Genomic DNA, 15,533 nt, shown 5'->3' with positions numbered 1-15,533 from the left:
TACCATTGCAACAAAAAGAATAAAATATCTGGGAATAAACCTACCTAAGGAGGTGAAGACTTGTACTCAGAAAACTATAAAACACTGATGAAAGAAATCAAAGATGACATAAACAGATGGAGAAACAGACCATGTTCTTGGATTGGAAGAATCAATACTGTGAAAATGACTATGCTACCCAAAGCAATCTACAGATTCAATGCAACCTCTATCAAACTACGAATGGCATTCTTCACAGAACAAGCACAAAAAGTTTTACAATTTGTATGGAAACACAAAAGCCCCCAAATAGCCAAAGCAATCTTGAGAAAGAAAAACAGAGCTGGAGTAATCAGGCTCCCAAATTCAAACTATACTGCAAAGCTACAGTAATCAAGACAGTATGGTACTGGCACAAAAACAGAAATGTAGATCAGTGGTACAGGATAGAAAGCCCAGAGATAAACCCACGCACATACAGTCACCAAATTTATGACAAAGGAGGCACAAACATACAGTGGAGAAAAGACAGCCTCTTCAATAAGTGGTTCTGGGAAAACTGGACAGCTACCTGTAGCAGAATGAACTTAGAACACTACCTAACAGCATACACAAAAATAAACTCCAAATGGACTATAGACCTAAATGTAATACCAGACACTATAAAACTCTTAAAGGAAAACATAGGAAAAACACTCTTTGACATAAACCACAGCAAGATCTTTTTTGATCCACCTCCTAGAGTAATGAAAATAAAAACAAAAATAAACAGATGGACCTAATTAAATTTAAAAGCTTTTGCACAGCAAAGGGAACCATAAACAAGACAAAAAGACAACCCTCAGAATTGGAGAAAATATTTGCAAACAAATCAAGGGACAAAGGATTAATCTCCAAAATATACAAACAGCTTATAGGGCTCAATATCAAAAAAACAAACTGTTAAAAAATGGGCGGTGTTGGCCAAAGTAGGTCACATGGCCAAGCCCAGAGTCAGTGTAGGAGAGCAGTATCAAAAAAAAAAAAAAAAAATGGGCGGAAGACCTAAATAGACATTTCACCAAAGAAGACATACAGATGGCCAAGAGGCACATGAAAAGATGCTCAACATCACTAATTATTAGAGAAATACAAATCAAGACTACAGTGAGATATCACCTCACACCAGCCAGAATGGCCATTATCAAAAAATCTAGAAACAATAAATGCTGGAAAGGGTGTGGTGAAAAGGGAACCCTCCTGCACTGTTTGTGGGAATGTAAATTGATACAGCCACTGTGGAGAACAGTATGGAGGTTCCTTAAAAAACCAAAAAGTAGGGCTTCCCTGGTGGCGCAGTGGTTGAGGGTCCGCCTGCCGATGCAGGGGACACGGGTTCGTGCCCCTGTCCGGGAGGATCCCACATGCCACGGAGCAGCTGGGCCCGTGAGCCATGGCCGCTGAGCCTGTGCGTCCGGAGCCTGTGCTCCACAATGGGCGAGGCCACAACAGTGAGAGGCCCGCGTACCACCAAAAAAAAAAAAAAACCAAAAAGTAGAACTACCATATGACCCAGCAATCCCACTACTGGGCATATACCCTGAGAAAACCATAATTCAAAAAGAGATATGTACCACAGTGTTCATTGTGGCACTGTTTACAATAACCAGGACATGGAAGCAACCTAAATGTCCCATTGACAGATGAATGGATAAAGAAGATATGGCACATATATACAATGGAATATTAGCCATAAAAAGAAATGAAATTGAGTTATTTGTAGTGGGGTGGGTGGACCTGTAATACAGAGTGAAGTAAGTCAGAAAGAGAAAAACAAATACCGTATACTAACGCATATGTATGGAATCTTAAAGAAAAAAAAAGGTACTAATGAACCCAGTGGCAGGGCAGGAATAAAGATGTAGACATAGAGAATGGACTTGAGGACACAGGGGTGAGGGGGAAGCTGGGGTGAAGTGAGAGTGGCATGGACATATATACACTACCAAATGTAAAATAGATAGCTAGTGGGAAGCAGCTGCATAGCACAGGGAGATCAGCTCGGGGCTTTGTGACCACCTAGAGGGGTGGGATAGGGAGGGTGGGAGGGAGGCTCGAGGGAGGGGATATGGGGATATATGTATGCATGTGGCTGATTCACATTGTTGTACAACAGAAACTAACAGCATTGTGAAGCAATTATACTTTAATAAAGATGTATTAAAAAAAAAAGAATAAGGATGTTCCAGGTGGTGGGATATTGCATCACACATTTTTGGGACTACACATGCTTATGTATACAATTAATTTATTTTAGATAATGCATTTTTGTTAAATTTTTTCTTGTTATTAAAAGTAATACATATCATAATACAAGTTTGGAAATTAAAGAAAATAGAAAGTCCAAATAATTCAGAATCTCATTACCCAGACATAGTACCTGATTTTTATGTACTTTTTTGTGTCTTGAATAATATGTTTTAGAAAAAGCATTTTATTGTATATCCCATTAGAATTAAGATTAAGAAAAACAACTACCTCTTATTCGTAAGTGCAATCAGAAGGGAAGTTGACACAAATACTCAACAACAGTAGCCACATAAAAAGTAATATTGCATTGTTGTCTGTCCAGATCTTCCTCAGGTCCTCCCTCCTCTTTTCTTCCCCTTCCTGCCCTGCGCCCCCCTCCCCACCGCCAGTCTCCTTCCCCCAACCTCCTCCCTTTCTCTACTTCCGTTCAAGGAAGATTCACCTTCCTGATGATGTTATGCTTCTAGTGTTTCTCACACTGTTTCACCAATTTCTCCTATTGCAGCAAAGTATGAACATGTTCTCAAGAGTTCTCTCAGTCTTAAAGTGTCAGCCATAAGTCCACAATTTCTTTGTATTCTCTTGATTTATCCTAAAGGTTCCTATGAATTTTGCTTTCTAACTTCTTTGTGTTCATTGTATTATAAAATATCATATTAAATGTCTTACTCTGAGTAAAATTCTCCAGGAAGCTGTGCCACATTTATCAAATGACTTTAAACTCTCTCTGGCATATGGCTGAATCCCCTGAGGGTGCACGTTACCCTAATTTGAGAAACCTGGACTCTTTAGTTAAGTTTGTATTTTCTAAGAATACATTATTAAATAGAAGGAGTCAGATATATACTAGATTTCCAGTGATTCTTAGTGAAGAGATATGGATCATGTCTTCCTAGAGGGAAGTGTCAGAATCATCTGGAAGGTTTTTTCAGATTTTTGCTCTGCTTCCTTTTCAGTTTGAGAATTACTGCACAGTGAGCTCCTGTTCTGATTGGAAAGTGAAAGTGTTTTAATCCGCAGTAGTACTGGGCTATAAGAAGGGATGAGGGGGCTTCCCTGGTGGTGCAGTGGTTGAGAGTCCGCATGCCGATGCAGGGGACACGGGTTCGTGCCCCGGTCCGGGAAGATCCCACATGCCGCGGAGTGGCTGGGCCCGTGAGCCACGGCCGCTGAGCCTGTGTGTCCGGAGCCTGTGCTCCGCAACGGGAGAGGCCACAGCAGTGAGAGGCCCGCGTACCGCAAAAAAAAAAAAAAAAAAAAAAAGAAAGGATGAGGACTACAAGTTTTATTTATTTATACATACATACATATATGTGTATATATATTTGATTTATAAGGTTAATGATTTATATTCTGAAATCTATTTGAACGAGTAACTGAATTGAGTTTTTCCAGTCTTGTTATTTATTTTAGCCAAATGTGATATGATGAATTCAGTTACCAAAAAAAAAAAAAAAAAGGCCTTGACTTGTCCTATTTCTACTATCCCAGTCTGTTGAAGTTTAGGATTTAGAGCAACCGTGGTCCTGAATTAGAAAATTATTCTGCTACATTGGAAATGTTTTGCTCTTTAAGGTATCTGCAGAGCTCTAATCATCTGACCATTTGTTCCCAGCAGGGTGCCTTCAGTGCTTCAGTGCTTCAGTGCTTTTAGCTTTCCTTCTATTTCTTTTGTTATGTGCCCTCCATCCTTCTGCCTCCTGCTGCTGGTCTCAAGTTATCACCATCATAGTAATGAACTGTTTCTTATTTTTGGACCAATGGCATATGCTACATTTTCTAAGATATACAATACTATGATAAATGTAAGAAAAGAATTCCATCATCTGACAATAAAAACTGTTTAGGACCATGCCTATTGCCAAGCAGTACAGGCAGAGCACTTAGCAGTAGCAGTCTGAGTACTCACACAGCACAGCATTTGCTGCCTTGTGGATGGGGACTCCACCTTTCAGGAAAGAAACATGTCACTCTGTGGGAACCTATGAGAACCTCAATTTCCAGAGTTGGAAAGAGGTCCAAGGTCTGCTGTTTCAGTTCTCAGGTGCAGGGTTTCAATCCTTGTGTGCAGGGTTTCAGTCCATCTTCCTGTCATCCTTTGTGTTTTCTAAAGCCCTCTACCTCTGACAATTTGGGAGGATCTGAGGTGTAACATTGATAACTTATGTCAACAAAAATAGGACCAAAATAAAAATTCCGAGGTTTTATAACTATGCCATTCCCAATTCCTTTTAGCTTTTTAGTTTCCTTTTCTACATCTATTATTTTTTTTGAGGGAGGGTACTTAAACAAAAGGTAGGATCATGTGAATCTTTCAGCAAGTATTAGTACAAATAAACATTTATTCTCAAACTGTTTTTAGAGTACTATTTAAGGGTTCTGCACCCACAATTCCAATTTTTTTTTCCCATACCACCAAGCAATTCTCTGCTGCCAGCTGGATTCCTAAAATTTCACTCAATTCTGACACCATCTACCCAGAGATAAATAGCATCAGATTTCACAGGTTAAGGACTCATTCCCACAAGACTACCTTCCACTTTAGATACCAATTACAAGTCCTAGTTGTCATGTGTACTTCTGACTGACTGGCTATAAATTGGAGGTTGCCATGACCCCGTCCTTGGGTTTGATTAACTTGCTAGAGTGGCTCATAGGCCTTGGGAAACCAGTTTTCCCCCTAGATTACCAGTTAATTACAAAGGATATAACTCAAGCAACCAGATGGAAGAACTGCATGTAACAAAGTATGAGGAAAGGGTGTGGAGCTTCCGTGCCCTTTCCAAGGGCACCACTCTCAGTACCTCCACATGTTCACCAACCTGGAAGGTCTCTGAAGCCATCCTTTTGGGTTTTTATGGAGGCTTCATTATATAGGAATGATTGATTAATTCATTGACCACTGGTAATTGATTCAACCTCCAACCCCTCTTCCCTCCCCTGGAGGCCAGGGGTGTGGGACTGAAAGTTCCAACCCTCTAATCACGTGGTTGGTTCCTCTGGTGACCAGCCTCCATCCTTAGGTGCTTTCCAGAAGTCACCTTATTAACATAAACCCAGTTCTGGTAGAAAGGGATTTGTTATGAATAACAAGACACCCATTTCACCTTTATGGCTCAGAAGTGATTTCAGGAACTGAGGAGTAGAGATCAAATACTATAACAAAAAATGCTCCAACTGCTCTTATCTCTCAGAAAATTTCAAGGGTTTTGGGAGCTGTGAGTCAGGAACTGTGGACAAAGACCAAATATATATAGAAATGTATTTTTGGTCCTCTAAATGACCAAATATTTATTTCATATAAATCACAATATGGCACTCTTAGACATAAGGCATTGGTTAGATACAGTGATGAGCAAGATCAGACACGTACCAGCCTCGTGGAGCTTACAGTCTGGGTGAAATCAATTAAATAATCAAAAATAACCATAAGTTTATAATTGATAGCATTGTTGAGGTGGTTTCTTCACTTGGTATCTAGAACACCACACACCTGTTTCCTACCTCACTGGCCACTCCTTGTTTCGTTTTGTTTTTTTGCTGAGTCCAGCTCTTCTTTCCATCTAAATGTTGGAGTGCCCTAAGCCTTAGCCCTTGTTACCCACTCTCCTTAGATGATATCATCTAGTCATGTGGCTTTAAATAATACCCATTTATATCAATATGCTGATGACTCTCAAATTTGTATCTGTATTCTCTATTCCTCCCTAAACACCATAAAACTTTCAATATCCCAATCCTCACATTCACTGCTTTCCACCTCAGTAAATGGCACCACCATTTACCCAGTGGCTCGGGACAGAAATATAAATTATTCTTTTATTCTTTCTTTACTTTCACAGCTTTCATCTAATCTCTCAATAAGTTCTGTTGGCTCTACAAATTATGTCCAAATCCTACCACTTCTTATCACCTCCACTGTTACCATGCTGGCTCAGTTGACAGTAGCCTCCTAAATGGTCATCTCTTCCTAGCACCCTCATCCCCCTCCTATTTATGGCATCTGTTCTCCACTTCTTAGCCAGAGTAATCTCTTTAAAGCCTAAAACAGACCTTTGTAAAAAATCCTCCAGTGAAGAAGTGCTGATTTCAGGTCTGGGGCAGGAAATGTACACGATGAATCTCTGAGGATAGGATACTAACAGAGTAAGAGAAATGATGAGATATTAATCCAGTTTTAATCATAAAATTGAAAATGTTGCATACTGTCAAACATAAAGGAAGGTCTTTATGAGATCTTTCTCAATATTACATTAGACTTTTGGAATTTAAAGACAAAAATGGAATAATATATAATATAAATAAAATAACAGAGCATATTTCTTTTTGATAATTCATGTGCACACACACAGTTTAAGAATTTTTCAAACCCACAAAAAAACTCTAAGGCAGCACAATGAACTTTTATATGCCTCTTAACCTAGATATACCACCTGTTAACCCGGTCACTTATTTAAGTTGAACCGTATGTGCCCCTTTTTGACACACACAAAAAAGTGATCATATGGTTGAAACTGAATGCACACATACACATACAATACACATTTCCTTTTGCCAAACCATCAGAAAGTAGGTTTTAAGTATGACGCTTCATTATTTATCTTCCAAGAAAAAATACATTATCCTACATAACTAAAAACCAGTATCTCAACTGAGAAAAATCAATATTAATTGAATATTATCATCCGTATATAATCTTTATTCAAATTCCCCTATTTGTATCATCAGGCTTTTAAAAAAAGTCATACTACTAAACTAATTTAAGAGTCTGAGGTGCTGTCTCTTATAGAATAAAGTGATTATGTTTTCTGTTGGCTTACTCTAGTTTTTTCCTTTCGTGGTTTAGCTTCTTGCATCCGTGTTTGACAACAGCATCAATACCTTTGGAGTAATTGAGAGTGACCCTTTCGACTGGGAGAAGACTGGAACTGATGGCTCCCTCACCACCACCACTACTTCTGCCACTCCTCAGCTGCACACCCGCTTGACCCCTGCGGCAATTGGGTATGTCCTAAACAGGTGGTTCATCAGTGTCTTTCCTAGATGTGTTGTATCAATATTAGCAGAAATGTCTTTTATGCCATCCAGGTTCCTTCAGATGACCAAATGCTAAGACATAGGGGTGCCTATGGGTTTCCTTGAATTAACATTGCTCTTATATATGCCTTTGTTTGGATTTACTTTTCTTAGAAAGTACTTAAAGATTATACCGTGAAGTAGCAGCTTAGAGCTTGTGTTACTTGTTAATGTCAGATGTACAGTAGATTTTCTTCAAAATGAGAAGGGGCATTTGTTGCATTTACTACTAAAGAATAGATGGGCGGGCTTCCCTGGTGGCACAGTGGTTGAGAGTCCACCTGCCAATGCAGGGGACGCGGGTTCATGTCCCAGTTCGGGAAGATCCCACATGCCGCGGAGCAGCCGGGCCCGTGAGCCATGGCCGCTGAGCCTGCGCGTCCGGAGCCTGTGCTCCGCAACGGGAGAGGCCACAACAGTGAGAGGCCCGCGTACCACAAAAAAAAAAAAAAAGGAATAGATGGGACCCCAGAACAAGAACAAGCCACAATTATTTCTGACTACACTGTGCTTAAGTTTAGTGGGAACAAAACGTATAGCTACTCCTCTTATGAAAGTGATTAATTTTCGAGGTGTATTAGGAAGAGGTTAGTGTATTTCCATCTTCTTGGGGGTTTTTTTTGTTTGTTTTTTGATTTGTTTTCCTTATATACATTAAATACAGTTGCTTTTGTTTGTTGTTTTTCTTTTTTTTTTTTTTTTTTGTTTGCGGTACGCGGGCCTCTCACTGTTGTGGCCTCCCCTGTTGTGGAGCACAGGCTCTGGACTCACAGGCTCAGCGGCCATGGCTCATGGGCCCAGCCGCTCCGCGGCATGTGGGATCTTCCCAGACCGGGGCACGAACCCGTGTCCCCTGCCTCGGCAGGCGGACTCTCAACCACTGCACCACCAGGGAAGCCCTGTTTGTTGTTTTTCTATTTGGGAGGGATTGTCTTTTTTTTCTGACCCCCCCTCCCTTTTTCTTACCTGCTCTAGTTGGTTTAAAAGAAAAAGTAAATAGGGAAAAATCATCATACAATGAGCTAATTGGAACACTTTATCACTAATCCATTGCTTTGTTTTTACAATGAGGTGAGATCACTAGAGCTTATTGAATCAGAAAAGGTTACACAGACTCATATAACTGGAGATGATATCCCTGATTAGTTAGTCTAAGAATTCTTAAATGTGAGACCTTGACTAGCTATAGTAGAATCACCACAGATGTTTGTTTAAAATACCCATTTGTAGGACTCACCCCAGACCTACTGAATCAGAATGTCTAGGGGTATGGCACAGAAGTCCATATGCATCAGATGTTTCTCATGCTTATCTGAGTTTGGGACTCACTGCACTATTCCAGCCACCCCATTTTACAAATGAGGAAATAATTCTAACTCTGAGTGAACCATCCAACTTTAGATAAAGGTTAGTGAGCGGGAGCCTATGTAGAAATTTTGATTCTTGCTTAAATGCTTTTGTCCTCCTTCTCCTTTGATTGTTGTTAGAAATAAATCTGACATTTGCAGAAATCCAGGTGATAGCACTTCAGGGTAGCTGAAGTCAATGAATAGATTTTAAGTTCCCATATCCCAAAGTTTTTTCCTAAAATAAGATAGAATAATAAGAAAGGAAAAATAAAACTACATAAAAGCTATGTCCTCAGCATAATTTGAAGACAAAGGATGCCCAAATCAAACTAACTGTAAGTAAAAAGAGAAAAAAACAAAACCCTAAGGCCTTATGTAATATCTCTTATGCTCCTGCCTCACCCAGTCCTGCCACAAAGCTTACTGAAGGCAGATCAATAAAAACTGTGGGAAGAGGAAAGTTAGCCCTGGGACTTAAGGTTGATTTAAAACGAACATCAGAAAGACTAAATCCATCCGAAGAATGAAAATACTAAAAAGTATCCAGGTAGATCAGATAATAAACTACAGGGAGATAAAAATATTCATGATTCAAAACATGTAGCTTCTGAGGAAGAAAAAAGACAAAAAGGGAGAAATGCCCTTTGTCAGTTGAATGGTGAAGGAAAAAAACACATATCTGTTTGGGTCCAATCAGGAGAGAGAAACTACATAGTAATTTGAACAGGGAAAGATGATACAAAGAATTATTACCTATAACACAAAAATGGAATAATGTGGGATTGAAAAAGTAGAGAGAACCATAAAGAATACAGGAATAGCAAATATAAAGTGCAGCTCCTACTCCTAGGGCTGAATTAAGCATCCAAGGAAAAGCTCCCTCAGTCCCCACCCCAGGGCTGAGTTCTGGCCTTGTTGGCGAGTGTATGTCCTCACTCATTGGATGGCAGGGAAGTTGCTCTAATGCCATACTGGTAGAATTTACTGAAATATCTGGCCTCTGGAACTTGATGGAAATCTGCCCTCCGGAGTGCCAGAGAAAACGATTTACTGGAAGTGTCTTACTAGAGACACTCTGCTACAAAACTTATGGGTAGTAGGCGTTGCTCTGGGAAGATATTGATTGCTGCTGTCTGTGTACTGCAGGAGACAGGCACGGGGAAAGCCACACATGCTGGAGAAGCTTGACAAGCTGCACAGTGGAACCCAAAGCAAAACCCTTTCCTCCTGCAGGGTCTCTCCAGTGCCTTCTACTGACAAAACTCCCATGCCAGCTGGCAAAGGAAAAGAGTTAAAGGACACAGATCCACTTTCACAGAATAGGCAAAAAGGATGAATTTGGAGCTGAAAGGCAATAAATGAATAATTACAGAAGGGCAAAAGGAGAAATAAAATTTAATTACCTATAAGAAAAGAGAACTATAAAATCAGAAGATGCACAATATCTCCTCTGACCAAATAAAAATCCACTGAAGTGTTTGGATTTTGCTATACTGACAGAGGAGGGCACCAGTTAATCTATGAATCCTGTAAAACATTCCAATGCCACAAAAATGAACAAGAAAAACATTGTAAATATCCATAAAGTGTTATTTCAAAAACTCAAGAAAATCTAACACATATTTACTAAGGAAATTTCCTGTCAGGAATAAACAAGTATGAAAAAGAAAATTATAAGACAGAACCCCAAATGGAACTGAATATGTTCATGCATTGAAGATATGGATAACCACCTTGGATCAGAATTTGAAAACTAAGAAATAGAGTGAGTGTGGTGTGGGGATGGAGAGAAGAAAGAAAAGGAAAAGATGGAGGAAACAATGAAATGATAGTCCGTTGAACTCAGGAAAGAAATGGAATAAAAAGATATCTCACAATTGAATAAATCACAAAGTGCGCAAAGGACAGTAGACGCAAATGAAAGTTTAATAAAGGGCATTGAATAAAGTCGGGGAAAAGCCCCAAGAGAATGAAAATAAATCATTCAAAAGGGCTAGAGAGAAAGTAGTGCCAATGGAAGGCAGAGAAGGAATAGCATTCATATTGTTAGAGTCCCTGAAGAAGAAAAGCAAAACAATACCAATTAAAACTGAGAAACTCAATAGCAAAAGGTTAAATAAGGAAACAGGGGACTAAGAGCATTTAAAAAGGTAAATGTCCAAAGATGACGATTAGAACAAAAAGGCAAACCTTCTAAAAGGTTTTTAGTTTGGTTTATATAGCTGTATACATATGCTGTATACAAGAGATATACCTTAAAAAACATGTTTCAGGGTGCCCGGGAGTCCATGTGGGCGCCGGCGCGGCGCGGAGCAGCGCCGTGTCGCCATGGCGGAGCTGCAGCAGCTCCGGGTGCAGGAGGCGGTGGACTCTATGGTGAAGAGTCTGGAGAGAGAGAACATCCGGAAGATGCAGGGCCTCATGTTCCGGTGCAGCGCCGGCTGTTGTGAGGACAGCCAGGCGTCCATGCAGCAAGTGCACCAGTGCATTGAGCGCTGCCATGCACCTCTGGCTCAAGCCCAGGCCCTGGTGACCAGCGAGTTGGAGAAGTTCCAGGACCGCCTGGCCCGGTGCACTATGCATTGCAACGACAAAGCCAAAGATTCAATTGATGCAGGGAGTAAAGAGCTTCAGGTGAAGCGGCAGCTGGAGCGTTGCGTGACCACGTGTGTGGATGACCACATGAACCTCATCCCAACCATGACCAAGAAGATGAAAGAGTCTCTGTCATCCATTGGGAAATAGATGTCTGCTATTGGCCATCGGGGCTGAAGGCAGGAGTCTATTTAAAAAGAGAAATGGGGATTTGGGTTTTCTAAGGAAAGTTTATGAATGAGGAAATAAGGATGGCAGCAAGTTTAAGGCCTACATCACTTGCCTCTGGACACTGGTTCCTTTGTGTTTGAAACCTAGAAAGTGAAAAAACCTGGTGCTAAAATTGGGGTCAGAGATAGCACAGGAGAGTTTCTGTGAGCCTGAATTTCATGTGGCAAGTGCTTATCCTGGCAACAGGGAGTCTCCCTTGTACCAAACCAGAGCCCTCCAAGGTACCAGATTCTCTTAGTACACAGATACCAACAGGCTGGCAGGTTCATCTGACCTGCTTATGAGCTGGTGGAGTGTGAGGAGAGGTGTTTCTGTTTGTTGTCAACCTCCTGTTTACCAGAAGGATCACTACAACATTTCCCACAAACTGGAAATAAAACAAAATCCATGAGGTCACTAATTTAGAAGGGGAAAGGGGGCTTCTGGGGATTTGTTTTGCGTGGTTTTGTTTTGTATAAAGGGCATGAAGCTACTTTAAGATGTATAGTTGGGAGAGGTAGTTTCGATAAAAACTTTGAAAGGGTCCTTGCAGATATTCATTTCTGGCCGTCAGGATGTGGATGCGCATTTCTTTAAATTCTCACACATGACATCTTTCAGCCTGGAGACCCTGCAAAAATTTAAGAAGTGCTATCACACTGGTAGGGGAAGCAAACCTTCCCTCTGACTGGCAGCCATGATGAGCCCTGAGGCTGTCAGCAGCAGAGTCAGCCGAGTGACAAGACAATCTTGCAGTGACACTCACCCTTGAAGGGAAAGGGGATTTTGATTGTGCTATATGCTAGTCTTCAAGAATGAACAGTGAAAGAGGAATTGTTAGCTGCTTAATTAAGAGAGTTATGAAGTACTGGCTTTGGAAAAATCTGGTTTTTGTAAAACAAAATAGAATGAAAGCCTAAACCCAGTATTGCTTACTTTGCCCCCTGTGATAACAGAGCTCTGTTGAAACAATCCCTTGGCAACACGAAGGTCAAAGAAGAAAAAGTAAGCAACTCAGGGGCAAGCTGTGACTCCTTTAGAGCAAAAAACGGGACAGCCCTCCGGTACCAAATACTACTTGTGCGACATGCGTTGTTCTTGCCCCAGTTCTGGCACCTTATCATTGTATTAAGGACCTTGTGTTTTTACCAACTTATTACTTGAAATGATAATATAGCCTGTCTGTTTGCTGTTTCAAGACTGTGATATATTTTCCTAGTGGTTTGGTTTTAAAAATACATGACTTAATTTTTCTTCCAAAAAAAAAAAAAAACATGTTTCAGAAAGGGATGGACAAAGATAAACCAGAAAAATGGAAACGGTCAGAAGAGAACAACAATCCTGATATCAGACAATGTAGAATTCAAGCCAAAATAAAGCTTTAAAAGTTATAGAGATGGAAGCGTACTTTTTAATGTTAAGTGTCACAGTTCACAAGTGGGACATAGTATTTATTAATATTGTCACCAGAATCACAACAGTCATTTTTAGGAAGCAACAACTATGAGAGATTAAAGGAGACAAAGAAACACACTAGTAATTGGAGATTTTAATATACAACTCAGTTCAAGACTGAATTCAAGTTAACAAAGAATATGAAATAGAAGACAAACAACACAATCAATAAGGTAGATCTTAGGCATATTTTTCAATATCTACACCCTGATGATAGAGGTTATACCTTCTGCTCAAGTACCCCTGGGACATTCACAAAAATTGATCAGTTATCAGGTCACCAAGAAAACATATAAGTTGTTCCATAAAGCAGAAATATTACACTGTCTGATCACACTGTAATAGAACTAGAAATTGCTAACAAAAACAAAAATGTCAAAGGCCCTTCTACCTGGAAACTTAAAAACCTCCAATTAAACTACTCTTGGGTGAAAGGGAAAATACAAAGTGAAGTAATAGGAAAATAATGATAATTAAAACAATACATATCAGAATTTGTGGTATAGGGGCTTCCCTGGCGGCGCAGTGGTTAAGAATCCACCTGCCATTGCAGGGGATATGGGCTTGATCCCTGGTCTGGGTAGATCCCACATGTCACGGAGCAACTAAGCCTGTGCACCGCAACTCCTGAGCCTGCACTCTAGAGCCTGTGAGCCACAACTACTGAGGGCCACAACTACTGAAGCCCGCGCACCTAGAGCCAGTGCTCAGCAACAAAAGAAGCCACCGCAGTGAGAAGCCCGTGCACTACTACAAAGAGTAGCCCCCACTCGCTGCAACTAGTAACCCCCATTGCACCGCACACAGCAACGAACACCCAACGCAGCCAAAAATAAATAAATAAATAAATTTAAAAAAGAAGTTCTTTAAAAAAAAAAAGAATCTGTGGTATACATTTAAAGCCAAGATAAGAGGAAAATCGATGGCATTGAATAAGGAGATATATAATGTCAAGATGTCTTATTACTGATGATATTAATGTTGGTAATCTGGTTATGGTTGTGTTAGGTTTTCCACTTTATATAAAGTTACTATTTTTCCCTTTGTAAGTAATAAGTATCTTGTGAGAAGATACTTTGAGACTATTCGAATGAACTTGTTTTTCCATACATTTGCCTACTAATTTTAGCATCCATCTTGCCTGCAAATTATTAGGCCCACAAGCCTACCATTTACTATCTGAGCCTTTAGAAAAAGTTTGCTGACCTCTGAGTTATCTCTTTTTGCAGATGATATGGTAGAATACCTGGAAAGCCCTAGAGAATCAGTGTTAAAGAGAAAAAATGATAATTTATGTCCCACAACTCTTAGTTCTTAATAGAGGGAGAAAGTAAGTTCAGGAAAAGGTAAGAGGATGCTTTAGATCAGGAGTCAGCAAGCCTTATCGTTCACTAAGAGCCGATAAATATTTGTGGGCTCTGCTGTCTGTCACCACTACTGCTGCCACTGTAGTGCTAAAGCAGAGGTAGGCAGTATGTAAATGAATGAGCATGCCTTTGTGCCATACACAGTATTTACAAAAATAGGTGAACAGGCCAGATTTGGCTCACAGGCCCTAACTTGCTGACCCCTACCTTAGATTATGGGGACGGGCATATGAAAAGGGTGTCCAATCTTATTACTTCTCTTGACATCTGTCCAGTTCTTCCATATATCTTCTTAATTTTTTCCCTTAATCTGCTTCTGTAATTTATACCTTGCCTGCAAACACAGGCCATGTGCTAATAATACTCCCACATATATCTTTCTTATCATACTTATTCCTGAACATAATATAATTGTCTTGGGCAAGAATGCTTTCTTTCCATATCTCAAACTCCAGATTTGGATCAGAGTTACAGGAGAAGGAAGAAAATAATAATTAAGCAAGGAATAAAACTGGTGGAATAAATGCTGAGAGGAACTTGAGACATGTGGGAGGTAGCCTGTGTGGAGAAGATGGAAACGTTCCTTGAAGTGTGTGCTCTTACACTGAAGCACACGATATAAGGGGGAAACTAGGATAGAGTAAAAATGGAGGCAGTTTCATAGGTGGAGGTGTGGTTTGTTTCCTGAGAGATGGAAGGAGGAAATGCCAAGCAATTGGGGTAGTTGGAAAGAAGCAGAATCGTAGCTAGGCTAGGGAAAAAAGGATTTGGAAGAACATTGAGTGACTAAAATGGGGGGAAAAATGTGGAGCTAGTAGGTTGAGCTTCCTGAATTCAAATATTCCTCCTTTGCCATTCCCTTTTCTCAGGAATAGAGGGAATTCTTTCAGTAAACATTTGGATTACCACATAGCACATGTAGGTTAGTGTCCATTATAATTCCTTATGTCAATAAACAAATTATATTGAACTTATATCTGAAAAATATATCTTTTAAGTAGTCTATTTCTGAACTTTAATTACTTTTACATTAAATCCTTTCATTTGAACTATTTTGGGTCAAACTACCTTTCCACTGTATCCCAGTGTCAGAACTACAAGGAGTACTTTACAAGGCTGTAGGGTTTTTCCCTGGGAGCCATTATCAGTGCTTTTCCAGATTAACATTGAGAGTGGTGGTAGTGAAGGTCATCAAATCAGGTGGAACAAGTCC

General features: G+C 40.1%; 2 protein-coding genes across 6 annotated transcripts in view; both read left to right on the top strand.

Annotated features, from left to right (window-relative positions):
• The window catches only part of TTBK2 (tau tubulin kinase 2), a 161,790-nt gene that overhangs the window by 122,104 nt on the left and 24,153 nt on the right, over positions 1–15,533 (top strand). For all 5 annotated transcript variants that reach the window (XM_060096700.1, XM_060096699.1, XM_060096702.1 and 2 more), the window contains one exon: positions 7,115–7,272. In XM_060096700.1, coding sequence (XP_059952683.1) covers positions 7,115–7,272 — 158 coding nt within the window. The remainder of the gene's footprint in view (positions 1–7,114; positions 7,273–15,533) is intronic.
• LOC132489396 (protein FAM136A) lies at positions 10,973–12,753 on the top strand. Its single transcript, XM_060098318.1, has one exon. It carries the CDS (start codon positions 11,022–11,024, stop codon positions 11,436–11,438), a length of 417 nt encoding a protein of 138 aa, XP_059954301.1. The 5' UTR covers positions 10,973–11,021; the 3' UTR covers positions 11,439–12,753.

Source organism: Mesoplodon densirostris, chromosome 4, assembly GCF_025265405.1.
Source record: "Mesoplodon densirostris isolate mMesDen1 chromosome 4, mMesDen1 primary haplotype, whole genome shotgun sequence".
Lineage (NCBI taxonomy): Eukaryota > Metazoa > Chordata > Mammalia > Artiodactyla > Ziphiidae > Mesoplodon > Mesoplodon densirostris.
Note: the sequence above shows the minus strand (reverse complement) of the source record. Positions and strands in the feature narration are given on the sequence as shown.

Excerpts from the sequence above, each read along its gene's own strand:
- LOC132489396 (XM_060098318.1), top strand. The coding sequence starts at position 11,022 with ATGGCGGAGCTGCAGCAGCTCCGGGTGCAGGAGGCGGTGGACTCTATG.